Source organism: Sus scrofa, chromosome 6 (genome assembly GCF_000003025.6).
Source record: "Sus scrofa isolate TJ Tabasco breed Duroc chromosome 6, Sscrofa11.1, whole genome shotgun sequence".
Lineage (NCBI taxonomy): Eukaryota > Metazoa > Chordata > Mammalia > Artiodactyla > Suidae > Sus > Sus scrofa.
This window is the reverse complement of record NC_010448.4, coordinates 81,299,340-81,318,943: the sequence shown is the minus strand read 5'-3', so window position 1 is coordinate 81,318,943 and position 19,604 is coordinate 81,299,340. Positions and strand designations below refer to the sequence as shown.

The 19,604-nt window shown below is 51.7% G+C and overlaps 2 protein-coding genes across 4 annotated transcripts in view; both read left to right on the top strand.

Moving 5' to 3' along the window:
• The window catches only part of ASAP3 (ArfGAP with SH3 domain, ankyrin repeat and PH domain 3), a 50,307-nt gene extending 41,111 nt beyond the window's left edge, over positions 1-9,196 (top strand). The window contains 11 exon segments of the mRNA XM_021095526.1: positions 108-202; positions 410-587; positions 2,325-2,410; positions 2,574-2,608; positions 2,611-2,688; positions 3,537-3,604; positions 3,697-3,804; positions 3,939-4,134; positions 5,122-5,347; positions 5,887-5,977; positions 7,623-9,196. Coding sequence (XP_020951185.1) covers positions 108-202; positions 410-587; positions 2,325-2,410; positions 2,574-2,608; positions 2,611-2,688; positions 3,537-3,604; positions 3,697-3,804; positions 3,939-4,134; positions 5,122-5,347; positions 5,887-5,977; positions 7,623-7,697 — 1,236 coding nt within the window. The 3' untranslated portion in view covers positions 7,698-9,196.
• TCEA3 (transcription elongation factor A3) overlaps positions 14,042-19,604 on the top strand; it is a 37,552-nt gene continuing 31,989 nt past the window's right edge. The window contains exon 1 of one of the 3 annotated variants that reach the window (XM_021095523.1): positions 14,042-14,534. In XM_021095523.1, coding sequence (XP_020951182.1) covers positions 14,466-14,534 — 69 coding nt within the window. In that variant the 5' untranslated portion in view covers positions 14,042-14,465. Of the gene's footprint in view, positions 14,535-15,200; positions 15,462-19,604 lie in introns of those variants that run through there. The other 2 variants (XM_021095524.1, XM_021095525.1) reach the window with 2 other exon arrangements.

Here is a 19,604-nt window from a genome sequence, read left to right as displayed (position 1 = left end):
CTGGACCGGGAGGGAGGCTAAGGGCGGGACCTCTGAAGTCTCAGTCCTCCAGGGGGCGCTGTTCTAACCACCGAGTCTTACCACCACCGCTTTCCCTGGACCCCCAGCTGGCCTTGAACATCGGAAACACTCGCTTCAACGAGGTCATGGAGGCCCAGCTGCCCTCTCACGGTGGCCCTAAACCCTCAGCTGAGAGTGACATGTAAGGAGATCTCAGATGTGGGGATCCTGGCCAGAGCATTCTGCTCACAGGCTTCCAGGGGGAAGTCTGGGGACAAGGGAGCTGCAGATCTCAGAGTCCAGGACATGGTTCTGGGGCAAAGGAGAGCCCTAACTCTTGTGGGATGGTTTCAAGGGTCAGCTGAATGGAAACGGTCCTTGCGTGACCTCCCGCCTTTATCTTTGGCAGGAGCGCCCGCAGGGACTATATCGTGGCCAAGTATGTGGAACACAGGTTTGCCCGGAGGTCCACCCCTGAGCCTCAGATACTCCGGACAGCCATTTGCAACCGGGACCTCCTGTTGCTACTGGAGGCCTATGCTAATGGCCAGGACTTTGGACAGCCACTTCCAGGGCCTGAGGGGCAGGTGAGAACCCTCTCCAAGGGCCACTTATCACCAGCCACAGCACTCCCCAGCTCTCCCCCAGGATAGGCTCTTACTCCCTTCTGCCCTACCTCTGACATCTGCTCTAACTCCACCAATCAGAGGGGTAAATGGGAGAGGGCCCAGCTTCAGCCAGGCAGCCCTGATCCAAAATCCTGGGTCTGTCTTTTCCTGGAAATTCCTGAGCTGGTTACTTAACTTTTCTGACCCTCATTTTCTCATATGTAAAACAGGTTAACGATAGCACTCATAAGGTTGAAGTGAGAATTAAGTATGAAAGGACCTAGTGCATAATATGTGTACAATAGATGTTAGAATCTTTTTTTCCCTTGAATAGCCCTAGAAATGGATGGACGGGTCAGGTCAGAGCAGGGAAGCCATTTCATTGATGATTCTAGTAAAAACCATCACATGAGCTGGGGGGGAAAGGATATCAGAGACATTCGAAAAATTAAATTGACACCGATTGGGCGTTTCCATTGTGACACAGGGGAAACGAATCCAACTAGGGACCATGAGGTTGTGGGTTTGATCCCTGGCCTTGCTCAGAGGGTTAAGGATCCAGCACTGCCATGAGCTGTGGCATAGGTTGCAGACGCCACTCAGATCCCGTGTTGCTGTGGCTGTGGTGTAGGCCGGCAGCTGCAGCTTCGATTTTACTCTTAGCCTGGGATCCTCCACATGCCACAAGATCGGCCCTAAAAAGCAAAAATAAATAAACTGAACCAATTGGACATCTAAAATTGGATGCCTGGGAGTTCCCATTGTGGTTCAGCCAGTTATGAACCCAACTAGTATCCATGAGGATATATGTTCAATCCCTGGCCCTGTTCAGTGGGTTAAGAATCTGGCATTGCCATGAGCTTCAGTGTAGGTCACAGAAGCAGCTTGGAACCCAAGTTGCTGTGCTGTGGTATAGGCCGGCAGCTGCAGCTCCAACTTGACCCCTAGCCTGGGAACTTCCATATGCCACAGTTGTGGTCCAAAAAAAAAAAAAATTAAAAATAAAAAAAAAATAGATGCCATGTCTTTGAACTGTCTAACATCTTGGTGAAGTTGCCCAGTGGGCAGGGTGGGTGCCATACTTAGATGAGGTAAGAATTTAGAACAGCCTAGGAGTTCCTGTGATGGCTCAGTGGTTAACGAATCCAACTAGGAACCACGAGGTTGTAGGTTTGATCCCTGGCCTTGCTCAGTGGGTTAAGGATCTGGCGTTGCTGTGAGCTGTGGTGTAGGTTGCAGACGTGGCTCGGATCCCGAGTTGCTGTGGCCTTGGCGTAGGCTGGCAACCTCAGCTCCAATTCGACCCCTAGCCTGGGAACCTCCATATGCCGCGGGAGCAGCCCTAGAAAAGGCAAAAAGATGAAAAAGAGAGAGAATTTAGAACAGCCTACACTCAAGCAAGAGCTGAAAGCTTGAGGTTATTTGAGGTCTGGGGGTGGGGCAGTGAGAGGAGCGGAGAGAGGAGTCCAGGACCAAGAGCCATGTTTGGGAAACACCTTCTCCTGGGGGAAGAGGAGGCAGAACCACTGAAGGAAGCGGTGAAGGAGTGCTTTCTCACTCTCCTCCCAAACATGAGGTTTCCCATTCAGTCTCCTCTCTCAGGGCTTCTGGCAGCTTCGTATCTGGAGGTGTGGGGAGCAACAGGGGTGCAAGAGGGTCGTTTTGGATGGGAGCGGGTGAACTAGGGCAAACTCAGAGGTGTGGACCTATATTCAGGCACCTGGAGAGCTCGCCCTGCACCTGGCTGTCAGAGTCGCCACCCAGGCTTCGCTGCCCCTGGTGGATTTCATCATCCAAAATGGGTGAGACCCTCCCTGCCTGTCTGCCCACCTCCTCATGCTCCCTTTTCCTTCCTCTTCCCCTCCTCTCCCATCTCCTTTCTGCTCCCTCCTTTTCCCCTTGACTTTGACTCCCTCACCTGTCTCTTCCCTTCCTTCCTCCTTGTCGCCCCCTCTCCTGCCACAGCGGTCACCTAGATGCCAAGGCTGCTGATGGGAACAGCGCCTGCACTGTGCTGCTCTCTACAACCAACCAGACTGCCTCAAGCTGCTCCTGAAAGGGAGAGCCTCCGTGGGCACAGGTGGGGCTCTGACACCTTCTCTACTAGACTCTCTTCTTGTCTACCCCTTGTGGGGGACTTCCTGCCTTCTTGCCAGACAGAGACACTGGGAACAGGCATGGATTTCTCAGACAGATTTGCATTCTAGCTCTGGCTTGCTTCTGACCATCTATGTAACTTCGGAATTTGTCAGTTCATCTCTTGAACTTCAGCTGCTTCATCTGTAAAACAGGAATAATACCTACTGACCTAGTAGACCTGATAAAAGGATAAAATAAAGTAATTTTTCTAAAAGTACCTAGTCAAATAAACATTAACTGAATCAGAATAATAGTGGTTGCTATAGTTGTGATTACTGTTTGACATGTACTGGTGACATGTACTGTGCCAGGTTCTCTATGTCTATCTCACGACAACCTTATCAGTAGTTACAAGTATCATACTCATTTTATAGATGAGAAAATTAGGAGTTCCTGTCGTGACTCAGCAGAAACAAGTCTGACTAATATCCATGAGGACATAGGTTCGATCCTTGGCCTTGCTCAGGGGGTTGAGGATCCAGTGTTGCCGTGAGACTATGATGTAGGTTGCAGACAGGGCTCAGATCCTATGTTGCTGTGGCTGCGTTGTAAGCCAGCGGCTACAGCTCTGATTCGACCCCTAGCCCAGGAACCTCCATATGCCATGGATGCAGCCCTAGAAAGCCAAAAGAGAAAAAAGAAAAGAAAAGCCTAGAGGGTTAAGTCACATAGCCAGGAAGTAGTAGAGCAAGGATTCAACTCGAGACAATCTTGATTCCAAAGGCTCGTCTTAACCTCTAAGCTATGCCTCTTTGACTCTGACCATGACCCTGTCTTTATCCCTCACAGTGAACGAGGCAGGAGAGACAGCTCTGGACATAGCCAGGAGGAAGCAGCACAAGGAGTGCGAGGAGCTGGTAAGGTCTAGGGAAGGAGGGGGAGCCCTGACCCTTCCTCTCTTTCACTGAGCCCCTGACCCTCTGAACGGCCAAGGCTTTGTTTTTGGCAGCTGGAGCAGGCCCAGGCTGGGACCCTCACCTTCCCCCTGCACGTGGACTACCCCTGGGGAATTGCCCCAGAGCCTGGCTCTGACAGTGAGGAGGATGAGGAGGAGAAGGTGCGTCCCAGCCCCTGTCTCTCAGGCCTCCAGACAGCAGAAGGAAAGAGTCAGATGAGACCTGCTGTGGGGAGGGGTGGGGCTGAGCTGGAGGAACCAAAGCCATCCTCTCTCTTGCACTTTCGCTGCAGCAGCGCTGCCCTCAGAAGCTCCCAACCCAGGTCCGCTGGACCAGTGGGAGGCTGGACATCAGCAACAAGACCTACGAGACCATCACTAGCCTGGGACCAGCTGCTCCTAAGAGCCAGAGTGAGGATTGCCCCCCACCTTTGCCAGTCAAAAACCCTTCTCGGACAATGGTCCAAGGGCGTGTGGGACACACCAGTGGAGGTATGGTTGGCTGCCCAGAAAAATGCTTCTCATACCATTCATTGAGGGTGTGCTATGTGCTGGGGCCCTGAGCTAGGAATGCTGTGTTAGTCTATATCATCCTCACTGTCACCTGTCAGGTAGAGGTTCTCATCACCCCTTTACAGGTAAAGGAAGAGAGATGCTAAATAACATGCCCAAGATCCCACAGCTAAGTCCCTGATGTGGGCTTCAAACCCAGGTCTGTCTCATTCCAAATTCCTCAATGCTTCACCTAAATAAAAAGAGATAGAAGTATTTATTGAGCATCTACTTTGTCTCGTCCCTTTGGGGGCTACTGAGACAGAGGCTAGTGGGGGAGATAAGAACCGGAGTATAGTTCATTATAAGGCACAGTGTGGTATAGAATATAAATCCTGAAGGGACAGAAGCAAGTTTTGTTGACTACTATTTCTCTAGCACCTAATGTAATGCCTGCCTGTGGTAAAGAATTTGTTGGAGTTGGTTACGGACCATGGCTCAGCAGCTTAAGGATCCAGCGTTGTCACTGCTGTGGCTCTGGGTACAGCTGTGGCACAGGTTCAGTCCCTGGCCTGGAAACTTCCGCATGCCACAGGCATGCCCCCCCACCACCCATAAAAAAGAACTACTGTTGAATGAATGAGCTCGTTCTGGGGACTCGGGAGAGAGAGGGGAGTCTATCCTGTTGGGATTGATAGGTGGATTAGGGATGCTTCCTGGTGGGGGCTGAGGGATGCACAGGAGAGTCCAGATTGAGGAGGGGGCGTGAGCAGAAGTGAAACAGTGAGTCAGTGTGGCCCTCCCTGGCCATTGCGAATGAACATTGTGAACGATGAGACTGAAGCCTGATGGGGAAAAGTTGCAGAAGAGTGCTGGAGAGGTAGATGGGGGTGCGGGGGGCCATGATAGATCCCAGAGGCCAAGAGCTGCTTTGAAGTTGGGCACAGAGTAAGTCATAAAGACAAGCTTTATTACTTCTGATTTCAGATCGTTCTGAAGTTCCCAGCCTGAGCTCGGAGTCCCCTGGGGCCCCTGAGAGCCTGGGCAGTCCGGCCTCCTCCTCCTCCAGCCTCACAAGCCCCATGGAACCAGGGGGGCCCAATCAAACCCTCCCCAGCTCTGAAGAGGGCCTCTGGGAGCCCCCAGGCTCCTCCCGACCCAGCCCGACATCTGGAACCACCGCTGCAGAGATGTATCCACCCGTCAGGTTCAGGTTGGTGACGCCCAGGTGTGCAGCTTCTCCAACATCCATTTCCTTCCCCACCTCTGAATGGTGCCTACCTGAAGGCTAGGATACCTTTCAGCTCTGAGGCCCTGGACCGACGCAGACATGCTAGACCTTCAGAGGAAGGTGATTGGATCCCTTGCTCCGGAGTCTGACCTGCAGAGCTGGGGAGGAGTCTGGAGCTCGGACTGGAATAACATAGGCCTAGTCCCTAGTCCCTCCTGTGTGGCTTGTTCCAGAGGCTCACAGTGGCATCTTCACTCTGTCCCTACCTCAAACCCACAATCCAGTCCTCTCTTCCTTGCAAACCTTTTCAGTTTGGAGCTTGGAGAGGAGACATGGGAGATTTTCAGTTTGGAGGTCAGTTCTGGGCCTCTGGGGCCGGTGATGGACCCAGCCTGGAGGGCCTCATGTACTCTCTACACACCCATCCTAAGCCCTGAGCCTTGCTCTATACCTGAGCCTTTCCCCCTCTCTAAGGGGCTCTCTGGGCATGGGGATCACGCTGGCCTTTCCCTGTCTTCCAGCTCCGAGAGCACTCGCTCCTATCGACGTGGGGGCCGAGGCTTAGAAGACTGTCTTTCAGCCAGGCAGCCTCTACCCAGAAGGAACATGCCGGTAGGACTCCGGAACTGTGGTGTGAGGGGCAGTAACAGGGTACCTGGGAAGCAAAGTTGATCAAGAATACGCTTATTCCAGCCACAACCTATGCCACAGCTGCAGCAACACAGGATCCATAACCCAATGCACTGGGCTGGGGATGGAACCCACACTGCTGCAGAGACAATGCCAAATCCTTAACCCCCTTTGCCACAGAGGAAAGTCCTCTTGCTTGACATTTTTAACAATAAAAAACCTTTTTGCCTTTTTGTCTTTTCAGGGCCACACCTGCAGTGCATGGAGGTTCCCAAGCTAGGGGTCGAATTGGAGCTGTAGCTGTTGGCCTACGCCACAGCAACACAGGGTCTGTGCTGAGTCTGCAACCTACACCACAGCTCACAGCATCACCAGATCCTTAACCCACTGAGCAAGGCCAGGGATGGAACCCGAGTCCTCATTAACCGCTGAGCTATGACAGAAACTCCCAATAAAAACCTTTTTAATGAGGAGTTCCTGTCATGGCTCAGCAGTTAACGAACGTGACTAGCATCCACAAGGACGCAGGTTCGATCCCTGGCCTTGCTCAGTGGGTTAAGGATCCGGTGATGCTGTGAGCTGTGGTGTAGGTTGCAGACTCAGCACAGACCCTGTGTTGCTGTGGCGTAGGCCAACAGCTACAGCTCCAATTCGACCCCTAGCCTGGGAACCTCCATATGCCATGGGTGTGGCCCTAAAAAGACATATATATTAGGGGAGTTCCTGCTGTGGTCCAAAAAGTTAATGATCCAGCTAACCTCTGTGGAGGCACCAGTTCAATCCGCAGTCTGACAGATTGGGTTAAGAATCCAGCATTGCTGCAGCTGTGGCATAGGTTGAAGCTCTGACTGAGATTCAGTATGCAGTGGGGGCAGCCAAAAAATGGGAAAAAAAGAAAAGAAGGATAGGCTTATTAGGGTGGGGGACCACCCTCCAGGATTGAGGGCAGCCGTGATCTGGCCACTCTTTGTCCTGGTGCTCCTCCTTGCCCACTCCAGCTCAGGATGGGTGAAGCTGGGGTGAGATAAATAGCTGGTGTATAAAAGGTACTTTGGGGAGTTCCCATTGTGACACAGAAGAAATGAATCTGAATAGCATCCATGAGGATTCAGGTTCAATCCCTGGCCTCCCTTAGTGGCTTAAGGACCTGGTATTGCCATGAACTGTGGTGTAGGTTGCAGACACAGCTCTGATCCCGAGTTGCTGTGGCTGTGGTGTAGGCCAGCAGCTGTAGCTCCAATTCGACCCCCTCCTAGAAACTTCTCATATGCCACAGGTGTGGCCCTAAAAAGCAATACAATAAAATAAATAAAAGGTACTTAGGGAGTTCCCGTCGTGGCACAGGGGTTAACGAATCCGACTGGGAACCATGAGGTTGCGGGTTCGATCTCTGGCCTTGCTCAGTGGGTTAAGGATCTGGCGTTGCCGTGAGCTGTGGTGTGGTTGCAGACGCAGCTCAGATCCTGCGTTGCTTTGGCTCTGGCGTAGGCCGGTGGCTACAGCTCTGATTTGACCCTTAGCCTGGGAACCTCCATGTGCCACGAGAGCAGCCCAAGAAAATGGCAAAACAAACAAACAAACAAAAAAGGTACTTAGGAAATATCCGTTTTCCTCCTTCTCTCCCCAGGTTGGCTTCACTGAAGGAGACGGCTCAAGGACTGGGGTTCTTCCGACAAGTTCTGTGCAGCTTTTGCAAGACTAGCTTCTTGCTGGCCCTAGAACACCTGAACCACCCCCGTGCTGGACCCCAGTGTTCATAGCTAGGGCTTGAGCCCACAGACCGGGCAGCCGAGGTGTTCGTGCCTTGAGGTCTTGCTCTCTCTGTCCCTTGTGGCTGTCCCTCCCTGCTTTGGGCCTGCGCCCCTGCTGAGAACACTGGGCCCCTTCACATTAGGGCTGATGTCTCATACCCACCAGGGATCAGAGTGCTCCCGAGCTAACTTCAGCTGCAAAACCTTCAATCCCTCATCAGACCAAGTCTGAGGGGCTTGGTCTGAGGGGCTCCACCCCGCCTTCGTCACTCTGCAGACCAGGGATTCTGCCAGACTGGGAGTCTTTTCAGCCATTCATTAGCTTAGTGTTCTTTTTCCTTCCTCTTCTTTTTACAGCCATGCCTGCAGCATATGAAAGTTCCCAGGCTACAGGTCAAATCAGAGCTGTGGCTGAGGCCTATGCAACACTGGGTCCAAGCCACATCTTTGACCTACGCTGCAACTTATGGCAACGCCAGATCCTTAACCCACTGAGCAGGGCCAAGAATTGAACCGACATCCTCATGGATACCAGTTGGGTTCATTTCTGATGAGCCACGATGGAAAGTCCTAGCCTAGTGTTCTTTACTGATTCTGGCTCTTCATCCATTCCTGTGAGAGGCACTGCAGATGCCTCATGGATAAGACAAGGGTCCTGCAGATGTGTTCCTGTCTGGGCATCTGGTCCCAAGAGTTAGGCTTGGAAATGGGCAGGGCTAGATTCCAGAGGAATGGTTCTGGGCTCATGAGCAGACTGGCAATCAGCTAGTTCACACCTGAATAATACTGCAGTTGTCTACAGCCCATCTCCATTCTGGGTGGTCTGTGCCCACGCTGTACTGGATGTTAAATAAATATCCCAAATATCACTCCTTTTGAGGGACTGCACAGCCTTGCTGAGGACCTCAGCCAGGAAGTAGAGTAGGGCTCACCCCCATGTGCCTGCTCGCTTTGACTTAGCAAGAGGAAAGAATGGTCTGGGGTGATTATCCTCACTTCTGTCTTTCTCTTGGTCAGCTCTGGAAAGTTCCAGTCTTTGAGGGAGGAAAGGACTACGAAAGGAGAGTGATAGAAATGGGAGGGGATCGACTTAATGGTTCTGCTTCCCAGCGCTAAAATTCCACCATCACTTTCAGCCCCATATTGGAAAACAAATACACACAAGCCATCATCAGTCTCTAATACTTCAGCTTCATGGACATGGGGCCCTGGGCCCTGGCAGCAACGGACCAGGACGAACAGGAGAGTCCACGGGTGCCAATGACCAACACAGCAGCCAGGCCCAGGAAGCTGGGCTGTTTACCCTGGAGACCTGACTGGTCTGTGATCCCACAGGAGTGAGATCCTCCTGTGGCATCTTCCTTGTCTTCAGAGCCCCTAGTGTCTGGTTTTGTTAATCTCGGACTTGTTCATTCATTCATCTCTAATAAAAGATTTTTTTTGGAGTAAATCTTAGTGGTTTCATTTATGTGCCCTAAAGAGTCACAGGGAAGGGAAGGGAATCTTAGGGCTTGGCGTTCTTTCTCTAGACCTGTTAAGGGGGATGCCTGGTGTAGAGCAGTGGTTCACACCAGGGGTGACTTTTCTGCAGGAGACATTTGGCAAGGCAGGGACTTTTTTATGGTTCCCAACTGGAGGGCGCTGCTGGCATCTAGTGGCTGGAGGTCGGGGTGCTCCTAAACATCCTTCACTACACAGCGTGTGAGCGCGTGCGGGGGCGGGGGCGGGGCACACAACAATGAATGACCAAGTCTGGAGACTGGCAGTTTAGCTCTGCCACAGTCCCTGCTTCGTTTTTCTTTTTTTTTTTTTTTTTTTTTTTTTTTGTCTTTTTGCCATTTCTTGGGCCGCTCCCGCGGCATATGGAGGTTCCCAGGCTAGGGGTCGAATCGGAGCTGTAGCCACCGGCCTACACCAGAGCCATAGCAGCAACGTTGGATCTGAGCCATGTCTGCAACCTACACCACAGCTCACGGCAACGCCGGATCGTTAGCCCACTGAGCAAGGGCAGGGATCGAACCCGAAACCTCATGGTTCCTAGTCGGATTCGTTAACCACTGCGCCACGACGGGAACTCCCCCTGCTTCAATTTTATCTCCCCTGAGAGAAGGATTTGGGGGAAGTAGTTTATGTGTGAGGTGATCCCAGGAAGCACAAAGAGGGAGTAGGGATGTGAAACAGAAGGTCAAAAAGAAGTAAAGGATTGTAGTTCCCGTCATGGCACAGTGGAAATGAATCCGACGAACCATGAGGTTGCAGGTTCGATCCCTGTCCTCGCTCAGTGGGTTAAGGATCTAGTATTGTCATGAGCTGTGGTGTAGGTTGGAGACGTGGCTTGGATCCTGCATGGCTGTGGCTGTGGCTGTGGCCGGCAGCTGTAGCTCTGATTGGACCCCTAGCCTGGTGAACCTCCATATGCCACAGCATATGGAGCAAAAAAAAAAAAGAAGAAGTATAGGATGTGTTGACAAGGGGTTACCACTATGAGCAAAGAAGGCTTATCTAGCTGGGGACCTTTGACAGACCACTGATTAGAACATACCTTCAGATTGTTTCATAGAGAATGAAGGAATTAGAGAATTTACCACCAACTCTGGTCTCTCGTTGGTTCTAGGGTCCTTTCTGGGAGTATCCATTCCCAATTCTCAACTTCCAGGCTCAACTTCCAGGCTGCCTTGAAGGCCTCAGTTAGATGCAGGATGCTGTCCAGAAATTGCCTGCTGGTGACCTCGGGGATGGACAGGTAGGCAGAGGAGATGCAGTGGGTACCAACTGTGTCTGATACTGTTGAGCATTATTGCAACTCTGGGCCTCGCTGGGTCTCAGTCTTCCCATCTGTATAAAACAGGGGTTAGGGAGTTCCCGTCGTGGCGCAGTGGTTAACGAATCCGACTAGGAACCATGAGGTTGCGGGTTCGATCCCTGCCCTTGCTCAGTGGGCTAACGATCCGGCGTTGCCGTGAGCTGTGGTGTAGGTTGCAGACGCGGCTCGGATCCCGCGTTGCTGTGGCTCTGGCGTAGGCCGGTGGCTACAGCTCTGATTCAACCCCTAGCCTGGGAACCTCCATATGCCGCGGGAGCGGCCCAAGAAATAGCAACAATAACAACAACAACAAAAGACAAAAAGACAAAAAAAAAAAAAAAAAAAAAAAAAAAAACAGGGGTTAGACTTGATGTTTTCTTAGGTTCTGTCGATGTAGGAACTTGGCTTTTGATGCCACACAACTCATAGTGGGAACTGGGTAGAAGTTTGAAGAAAATCAAATCTACTCTTTTTTTTTTTGCTTTTCAGGGCCACACCTGCAGCATATGGAAGTTCCCAGGCTAGGGGTCAAATTGGAGCTACAGCTGCTAGCCTACAACACAACCACAGCAATGTCAGATCTGAGCCTCATCTGCAACCTACACCACAGCTCATGACAACTCCAGATCCCCAACCCACTGAGCAAGGCCAGAGATCAAACCCGCATCCTCACTGATACCAGTCAGGATACGTTTCCGCTGCACCACAACAGGAACTCATCAAATCTGCTCTTTTTAAAAGCCAATTCTGGAGTTCCCGTCGTGAAGCAGTGGTTAGTGAATCCGACTAGGAACCATGAGGTTGCAGGTTTGATCCCTGGCCTCGCTCAGTGGGTTAAGGATCTAGCATCATCGTGAGCTGTGGTGTAGGTCACAGACACAGCTTGGATCCCGCGTTGCTGTGGCTCTGGCATAGGCTGGCGGCTACAGCTCCGATTCGACCCCTAGCCTGGGAACCCCCATATGCCCTAGAAAAGACAAAAAAAAAAGGCAATCCTAAGTAAGTATAGACAGCTGTCCCCTCAACCCAGAGGGGCTTGCTTGGAGATTGGCCAAGAGGGTTTAGTCTAACCTCCTACAAGTGGCCTACAGTGCTCTGCATGGTCAGGCCCCACCCATCTCCAACTTTCTGCCCCTCCCCTCTGTGCACTCCTCTCACCTCTCTGCTGTAGCCACACCAATTTTTCAGTTCCTTCAACCCTGACATGCCAAGCACCCTCCCTTCCCTAAGCTTTGCACATTCAGAACTCCAGGACTCTGTTCCTCCCAGGATGCCCAGAGCTAAAAGTGCCTGGACATAGTAGGTGTTCAATAAATCCATGAAGGAGAGTTCCCTGGTGGCTCAGTGAGTTAAGGACCTGGCATTGACACTGCAGTGGTACAGGTCTGATCCCTGGCCTGGGAACTTCCATATGCCATGGGTGTGGCCAAAAATAAATAAATAAATAAAATTAAATAAATATATGAATGAATGAATGTTTCTTCTTATGTTAATACTCTCCTCCTCCTCCCCACAACTCCCACTCAGCACTTCTGCCCAAAATTTAAACTTCATTTCCTCAGAGAACATGACACCCTAACTGGTGCAGGTCTCCTCAAATACGTCTGTAAGTTACCCTCCATTTCTTCCTGACCCTCACCCCAGTTGGGATAGCACAGGATTGATGATGTTTAAGGTTGTTCTTACCCTTAGACTGAGTCCCCCTTGCTGAGATTGGATCTGTCTTGTTTGTTGCTCAGACATTCAGTATGTATTTGTTGAATGAATGAAAAACCTCCCCCTAACTACCTTGGTCCCAGGTCACACAGCAGCAGTTAGAAGTGTTTACCAAAATTTTAGAAATGGAGACCTGATTAAAAAAAACAAAACTGGAGTTCCCGTGGTGGCGCAGTGGTTAACGAATCCAACTAGGAACCATGAGGCTGCGGGTTCGATCCCTGCCCTTGCTCAGTGGGTTAAAGATCCGGCATTGCCGTGAGCTGTGGTGTAGGTCACAGATGCGGCTCGGATCCCGAGTTGCTGTGGCTCTGGCATAGGCTGGTGGCTACGGCTCCGATTGGACCCCTGGCCTGGGAACCTCCATATGCCGCGGGAGCGGCCCAAGAAATGGCAAAAAGACAAAATAAATAAATAAATAAATAAATAATAATAAAAAGTAAAAAATACAAAACTGTTTATTTGGGTTTTGTTAGTACTGCAGCCTGGGAGGCAGACTCAAGAAGAGCTTGAGTTGTGTTCTGCAGGACTACAAAATGGGGGAGACTTAACAGCTGCAAAAACCTCAAGGTTGCAGGTAGTTACACAAGTTGTTTATCAAGAATTACAATTGCAGCTGGCCAGAAGTAAGAGTGCTTGTTAAGTAAAGATTGGTTGGGGTCTGAAATGGTTGCACAGTTCCAATGGGAGACCTTGAGACCATCAGGTTTTGTAGTTGGCAGGTGTCGTTCTGAGTACTCTGGTGGTGTCCTTGGATCTGGTACAGTTCAAAGAAAGTTTTCAGTGATGCGGGGATGTGTCTGAGACCAGATGCTCTCGGCCACTCGACTCCATTTTGGATGCCTGAACTGTGATCACTCCATTTTAATTTCACATTGTCATCAGAAGCCAGAGGCATCTACTCTGTGACAGGGGATGGGGCGCCCTAAGTTTCTCTCAGGAAAGTCTGGAGATTTCACTGAACACCCCAAGCCACAACTCCCCATCCCAAACACTATGGACCACTCTTTATGAACCTCCCCTTCAGGTCCATAAGCACCTCTCACATACACACACACACACACAGATCATTTTCTGTCAAACTCACTTGTTTAGGAAGGGATCTGTGTCTGCTGAGGACACTTGGAAGGTCCTTCCCCAGGAGCACAGATGTGTGTACAGCTTTGAGGGCATAATCCTGTTTCCTCCCTTCCAGAACCAATCCCATTGGAGAGGCAGTGTCCTGACCCTGAATAAATAAAGGGCACCCATGCTCCTGGATCAGTATTTTTCTAAGTTTGGTACACTTAAGAATCTCCCAAGCCCGGAGTTTCCGTTGTGGCGCAGTGGTTAACGAATCTGACTAGGAACTATGAGGTTGCGGGTTCGATCCCTGGCCTTGCTCAGTGGGTTGAGGACGCGGCGTTGCTGTGGCTCTGGTGCAGGCCGGAAGCTTCAGCTCCGATTAGACCCCTAGCCTGGGAACCTCCGTATGCCGCAAGAGCGGCCCTAGAAACGGCAAAAAAAAAAAAAAAAAGAATCTCCCAAGCCTCACCGTGCACTGGTGGGACCTGCAACACCAGCAGAGCTTGTTAGCTGTTCACCAAACTGACGGCAACAGGGCTGGATACATGCAGTGCGCGCCAAAGAGTGAGCCCAGGATCAGACACAACTGGCTTTAGCGATGATGCAAAAATAATGTGATTCGTGTGTACCGAATTGCCTCCACGTGGGCACAGGCACGAACTAGGTCCGCCTGCTTTGAGCTGCAACGGTGCAGAGACTCTGGGGCCCAGAACTCTTCTCAAGGCTCCCGGAGCACCCTCTGGCGCCCTCCTGGCCGCCACAGCCTCTTGTGTCCTGGAACGACGGCCGCCCCACTCGCCAGAGAGTCCTCCTTCCCAAACCTCCCGGGACGGGCTTGAGGTGAAGGGCCGGCTCTCGCAGCCTCGTCCCCCTCTCGGGAGGGCCGACTGGCCGGGGCGATTGCCCGGGCGAGTCCTTGAAGTCTATATTTAGTGCACGCCACCCCTCCCCCACGGTCCGGAGGCCGGCGGCCGAGGGGGGTAGGGGAGAGCCCCGCCCCCGCCCCCGCCGGGCGTGCGTGTCGGGTGTGTTAGCGGCCCGCGCGGGTTGCGCGCCCTCAGCCGTTGCGCCTCAGGCCCCCGAAGCCAGGCTGCCGCCCTTGCGCCCCTCGCCCCGCCGGGCGTCGCGGGCCACCATGGGCCAGGAAGAGGAGCTTCTAAGGATCGCCAGGAAGCTGGAGAAGATGGTGGCCAGGAAGAACACGGTGAGGCGGCAAAGTTCGGGCCACAGCCCCCGCCCCCGGGAGGCGCGGCGCGTGCTCACCCGGGACTCCCGGGGGCGCGTGCTGGCTGGGCGCCCGGGAGGCGCGTGCGGGACTCGGGGACCCGAGGGAGGTGCGGCTGAGGCAGGGCTCAGCGCCCCGTGGGGATTGCTGGCACCTCGGGGTGGGCGTGTGCGTGGGCCGGGGCAGGATCGTGCGGGCCCCGAAGACCGGGCTTGAGCACGTCCGCCGGGACGTGCAGGGTTGGGGCCCCTGGGCAGCTTGTGCAGCGCCCGGTAAAGAGCGAAGAGACGGGGACCTGGAAAAAGACCCAGGGACTCGGCGTGTGCAAAGCCTGGGGAGCGGTGGTGACTTCGGGACGGGAGACCAGGGGGAACAAAATCCTGGGTGACCTGAGAAGGGGCAAAGAAATTTGAGCTGATGAGAGGTGCTGAGCCGCGTCTGTCCCACACCCTGGGAGTGGATCTGGCAAAGAAAAGTGAAGGGGCCTCGTAAACCCCAACCCCACGGTTTGAGGCTCCAGGAGCTGTTCTGTTTGCAACTCTCCCTTTCCTTGGCCGCAGGGTGGGGCCCGGGGAGGCGGGGGCTGAACAGGTGTCGGGCAGCCGCTGCGCCCACGGGACCCGCGGGCGGGGGAAGAGGGACCCGCTAGAGGCCTGTACTGGCGGGAGGGGGAAGCTGGAGGGAGGTTGGGGGGAAATCAGGGCTGGCGGCCCTACCCGCGGATCCCAAAGCGCCCCGTGCCAGGAGCCCAGAGCACGGGCGACTTGAAGTTAATGTTTGATCCTCCGGGTGATCTTTGCCTCAAGCTGGCTGCCGCCGGGTTGCTGAGCCGAGCAAACTTGGCCTTGGGATAGGGAGGGTGGTGGCTCACCAAGAGAGGGAAGATAGGGGAGGATAGCCCAGCAGGTAAGTCCCCCCACTTTGCCCTGTCTCAGGGTCCTCCTCTTCCCACCATCTAAGCCTTTCCAGCACATTCTGTACTCCTCAGAGCTTGGGAAAGGGATGGACCCTAAGGGTGGTTTTGGAGCAGGGAAGTGGTAGGGGTCGCTGGATCCATGGAGTGTCAGGCAGCCCTAGAGTAGACATGGGCAGTAACTAGTTGGTCCATGTAAAGACCAGAGCCTCAGTTTCTTCATCTGTAAGAAGATGAGATTACCTACCTCCTGGGAAGGAATGTCACTGGATTTTTGTCTCTGCTGGTGGCAGTGAGGATGGAAGTGATGTGAAACCCTAGGAAGACAGGGACTGATGCTTGGGAAGGGTGAGAGGATGACACCTGCTTTTGCACAGCCAGAGGAAACTCAGAAACCTGGAAGCTCCTGTTCCGGGATACTCCAAAGTCAGTGAAACTGAGCCCTTTCTCAGCTGGGGGCGCAGAGCCCAGCACAGGTCTCTTGAACCAAATTCCAGCTCAGGTAGACAGATTATCCCAACCCTGCCCCTTGCTGACCCCAGGTTTGAGCCAGGAGATTCTGGACCTTTGTGGGGTGGGAGAGAGAGGGGAGGGGGGAAGCTTAGGAGACCTGAGAAAGACAGCTTGGCTGAGGAGGAGGGCACCTGCCCTGGACTCCCCTCCCTCCTTTAATGGACCTAGACCACCCCTCTAGTTTCCCTCTCTCGCCTCAATTTCCCTCTTCTATGAAGTAGGAAGGGGAAGTGGTGTCCTTTGGTGAGGGTTCCTATGGAAGGTGCCCAGAGCTCCCTCCAGGAAGGATGCAAGTCTGGCCACAGGGTCCTTGTAGCACAGAGCCAGCCTGCAGCCACGTCTGCGCCTGGGTTCTTGGCAGCATCTGGGTGGGCACAGAGCTCTGGGCATGTGACCGAGAAAGGTGGGGCCTGCTCTGGGAGTGAAAGTGGACCTGCCCAGTGGTGGTTAGGGAGAGGAGGACACACTTCCTGTAGTAAGACGGATCTTCCACGTTGCAGCTCAGGCCCGGGGTTTTCTGCCAATTACTGAAGTCCCAGCAACTTAGGGCTTTTGTCTGATGCTGTGAACGCGCACCAACTGTTAACAGCTTCCAACATAGAGCCAAACACCAACCGTCCCAGCCGCATATCCACATGATCACACACAACAAACATAACTACATCCTCGCAGCCACACAATATAGCTAAACAAGCAACCATGAACATAGCTGTATGAGACATGGTTAACTGACCCTGACATGCCTGACACACTGACCATTATGTTTGCAGAAAGATACAGGAAGACAGCTACACACATGCCTAGACGTGTATATGCACTCAATAAGCTACAAACTTAGCAGACAGCCACACTAACACGTTCAGACATGTTTTGACACAGGCATCATCCCACAAAGACAAATAAATAAGCAGCAAGTAGCATACACACAGCCGCTCCCCACCTGGACCATAGATACTGCTGGCTGCACGTCCCTTACGTGCATGCAGAGAGATTCCCTGACAGCATTTGCACAAGACTTTCTGAGTCCAGCTACAACTGGGGCTTACAGCTGTGCTCCAGCATGACCTAGTTATACAGAGGCCCACGCCCAGTGGTGAGCTGGAACTGGCTTAACACTGATTGTTGAACTTTCAGGAATTTTGCAAGCCAGTTGTTAAATACAGCCATCATTTCTAACATTAAATTATATGCTTATAAATTAAAACATTTTTAAAGTAAAGTATATGCAGAGTTCCTATTGTGGTGCAGTGGAAACGAATCTGACTAGGAACCATGAGGTTGTGGGTTCGATCCCTGGCCTTGCTCAGTGGGTTAAGGATCTGGCGTTGCCGTGAGCTGTGGTGTAGGTTGCAGACACAGCTCAGATCTGATGTTGCTGTGGCTGTGGAGTAGGCCAGCAGCTGCAGCTCCAATTCAGCCCCTAGCTTGGGAACCTCCATATGTCGAAGGTGCGGCCCTAAAAAAAAAAAGCAAAAAAAATAATAATAATAAATAAATTATATGCTTACAATTAAATAAATTATATCAAAAGCAAATACCATAAATAATATCTTCACTTCCTTATTATTTTATTGCATTTTACTTTCATCTGTGGTCTGGAGGTTATTTACTTCTTTTATGTCAATATGGTCTTGTATCACGCATCTCTTTCCAAGACTTCCTTCAGTTCAGTAACAGCATATTGGTAGCTTGACATTGACCATGGGAGGAATATTTATCCCACAGAAATTGGCAAATACTGCAAGTCAGTTTTTTCCTTTGAGAACTTGTTTTTAAACATTGACTAGCATACCCCTGCACTTACCCATTTGCTATTCCATGATTGTACATGTCTAGTCTGATCTATTTCCTTACCATCTACATGGTTGTATAGTGAGTCAAACTGGAAAGGCCTGAGTTTGAATCCCAGCTCAGTTCCTTGTAACTTTGGGCAAATTCACTTCTGTTTCTTGGATTTCCCTTCTGTGAAAATAGGATAATGATTGTGTAAAAATGGGAATAGTAACACGACCTACTTCATAGAGTCATTGTGAGAGTTAAGGAGCTAGTATAAAATGCGTAGTGCCCAGCAGACGGTAAGCCTTTCATCAGTGGTATATGCAGCGTCTGTGCCTACAAGTTCACATGCACACACATCACACATCCACAAGTCACACTTCTGAAAACATACTGTGAACCCAAGTTCTAAGGGAGGCTGAGGACCGACAGTAGGCAGCTCTTGGGACATGTCCCGGGAAGCCTGGTAGGGTGGGGGTTGGCAGCTGACACTACACAATGGGGCCAGGGTACAGGGCACACAGGACACAGTCAGCTGGTGCTCCCCAGGGAACCAGTCTCAGGACAGGAGGCTAGAGCTGGCTTCTAGGAAGTGGGTGGAAAGAAAGAGAAGGCTGAAATGGGTCGGAGGTAGATCAAGGCCTGGCAACCGACAGGTTTTCACATCGGAGTCGCCTTTCTTTCTGTCTCGTCTCCTGCTTTCTGCTTTATTCACTTATTCAGGGAGCACTGGGCTGTGTGCTAAACCCAGAGGTCTCAGAGATTAAGTAGTCCCCCCCCCCCTTTTTTTTTCCTTGGTCTTTTTGCCTTTTCTAGGGCCTGTCCCACGGCATATGGAAGTTCCCAGGCTAGGGGTCCAATTGGAGCTGTAGCTGCCAGCCTACGCCAGAGCCACAGCAACATGGGATCCGAGTCACGTCTGAGACCTACACTACAGCTCATGGCAATGCCGGATCCTTAACCCACTGAGCAAGGCCAAGGATCGAACCCACAACCTCATGGTTCCTAGTCGGATTCGTTAACCACGACGGGAATTCCAAGTAGTCCTCTTGACCCAAGAGAAAAGAAAGTATACATCTACACAAAGACTTGTACAGGAATGTTCCCAGCAGCTTTATTTGTGGTAGCCCCAAACTGGGAACTACGTAATAGCCCCATTAACAGGTAAATGGAGGAGTTTCCTGGGGGTCTAGTGGTTAGGGATCTGGCATTGTCACTGCTGTGGCATGGATTTGATCTCTGGCCCAGGAACTTCTGCATGCTGCAAGTGCATGCCCCCAGGAAAAAAAAAAAAAAACAGGTGAATGGATAAACAAACTGTGGCACAATATATACAGTGGAAAAGAACTCAGCAATAAAAAGGAACTATGGATCCGTGCAGCAACATGGATAAATTTCAAAACAATTACCCTGAATGAAAGAAGCCAGACAAAAAAATCCTTTACAGTCACTTGCTATAAAATCCTTAAAAATGTAAGCTCATCTAGAGTGACAGAAAGCAGAATAGCGGTGGCCTGGGGTTAAGGGTTCAGGGAGAGATAGATCACAAAGGGGCATAAAGAAAATGTTGGGAATACTGACTCTGTTCTTATCTTGATTGTGGTGATGGTTTCAGGGGTGTATATGTATGTCAGACTTCATCAAATTGTAGTCTACAATCAGTGGGGTTTATCGTGTATCAATTATACCTCAATAAAGCTATTTTTAAAAAGTCACAGTCCTCAACATACAGAAGCTCCCAGTTGGGAAGTGAGAGGAGGCAGATAAAAGCAGAAGCAATAAGCCATGAAGTAATTGCTCTTAGAGGGAGAGATGGGAGAAGGAAGAACCCGCCTGGTGAGGGGACA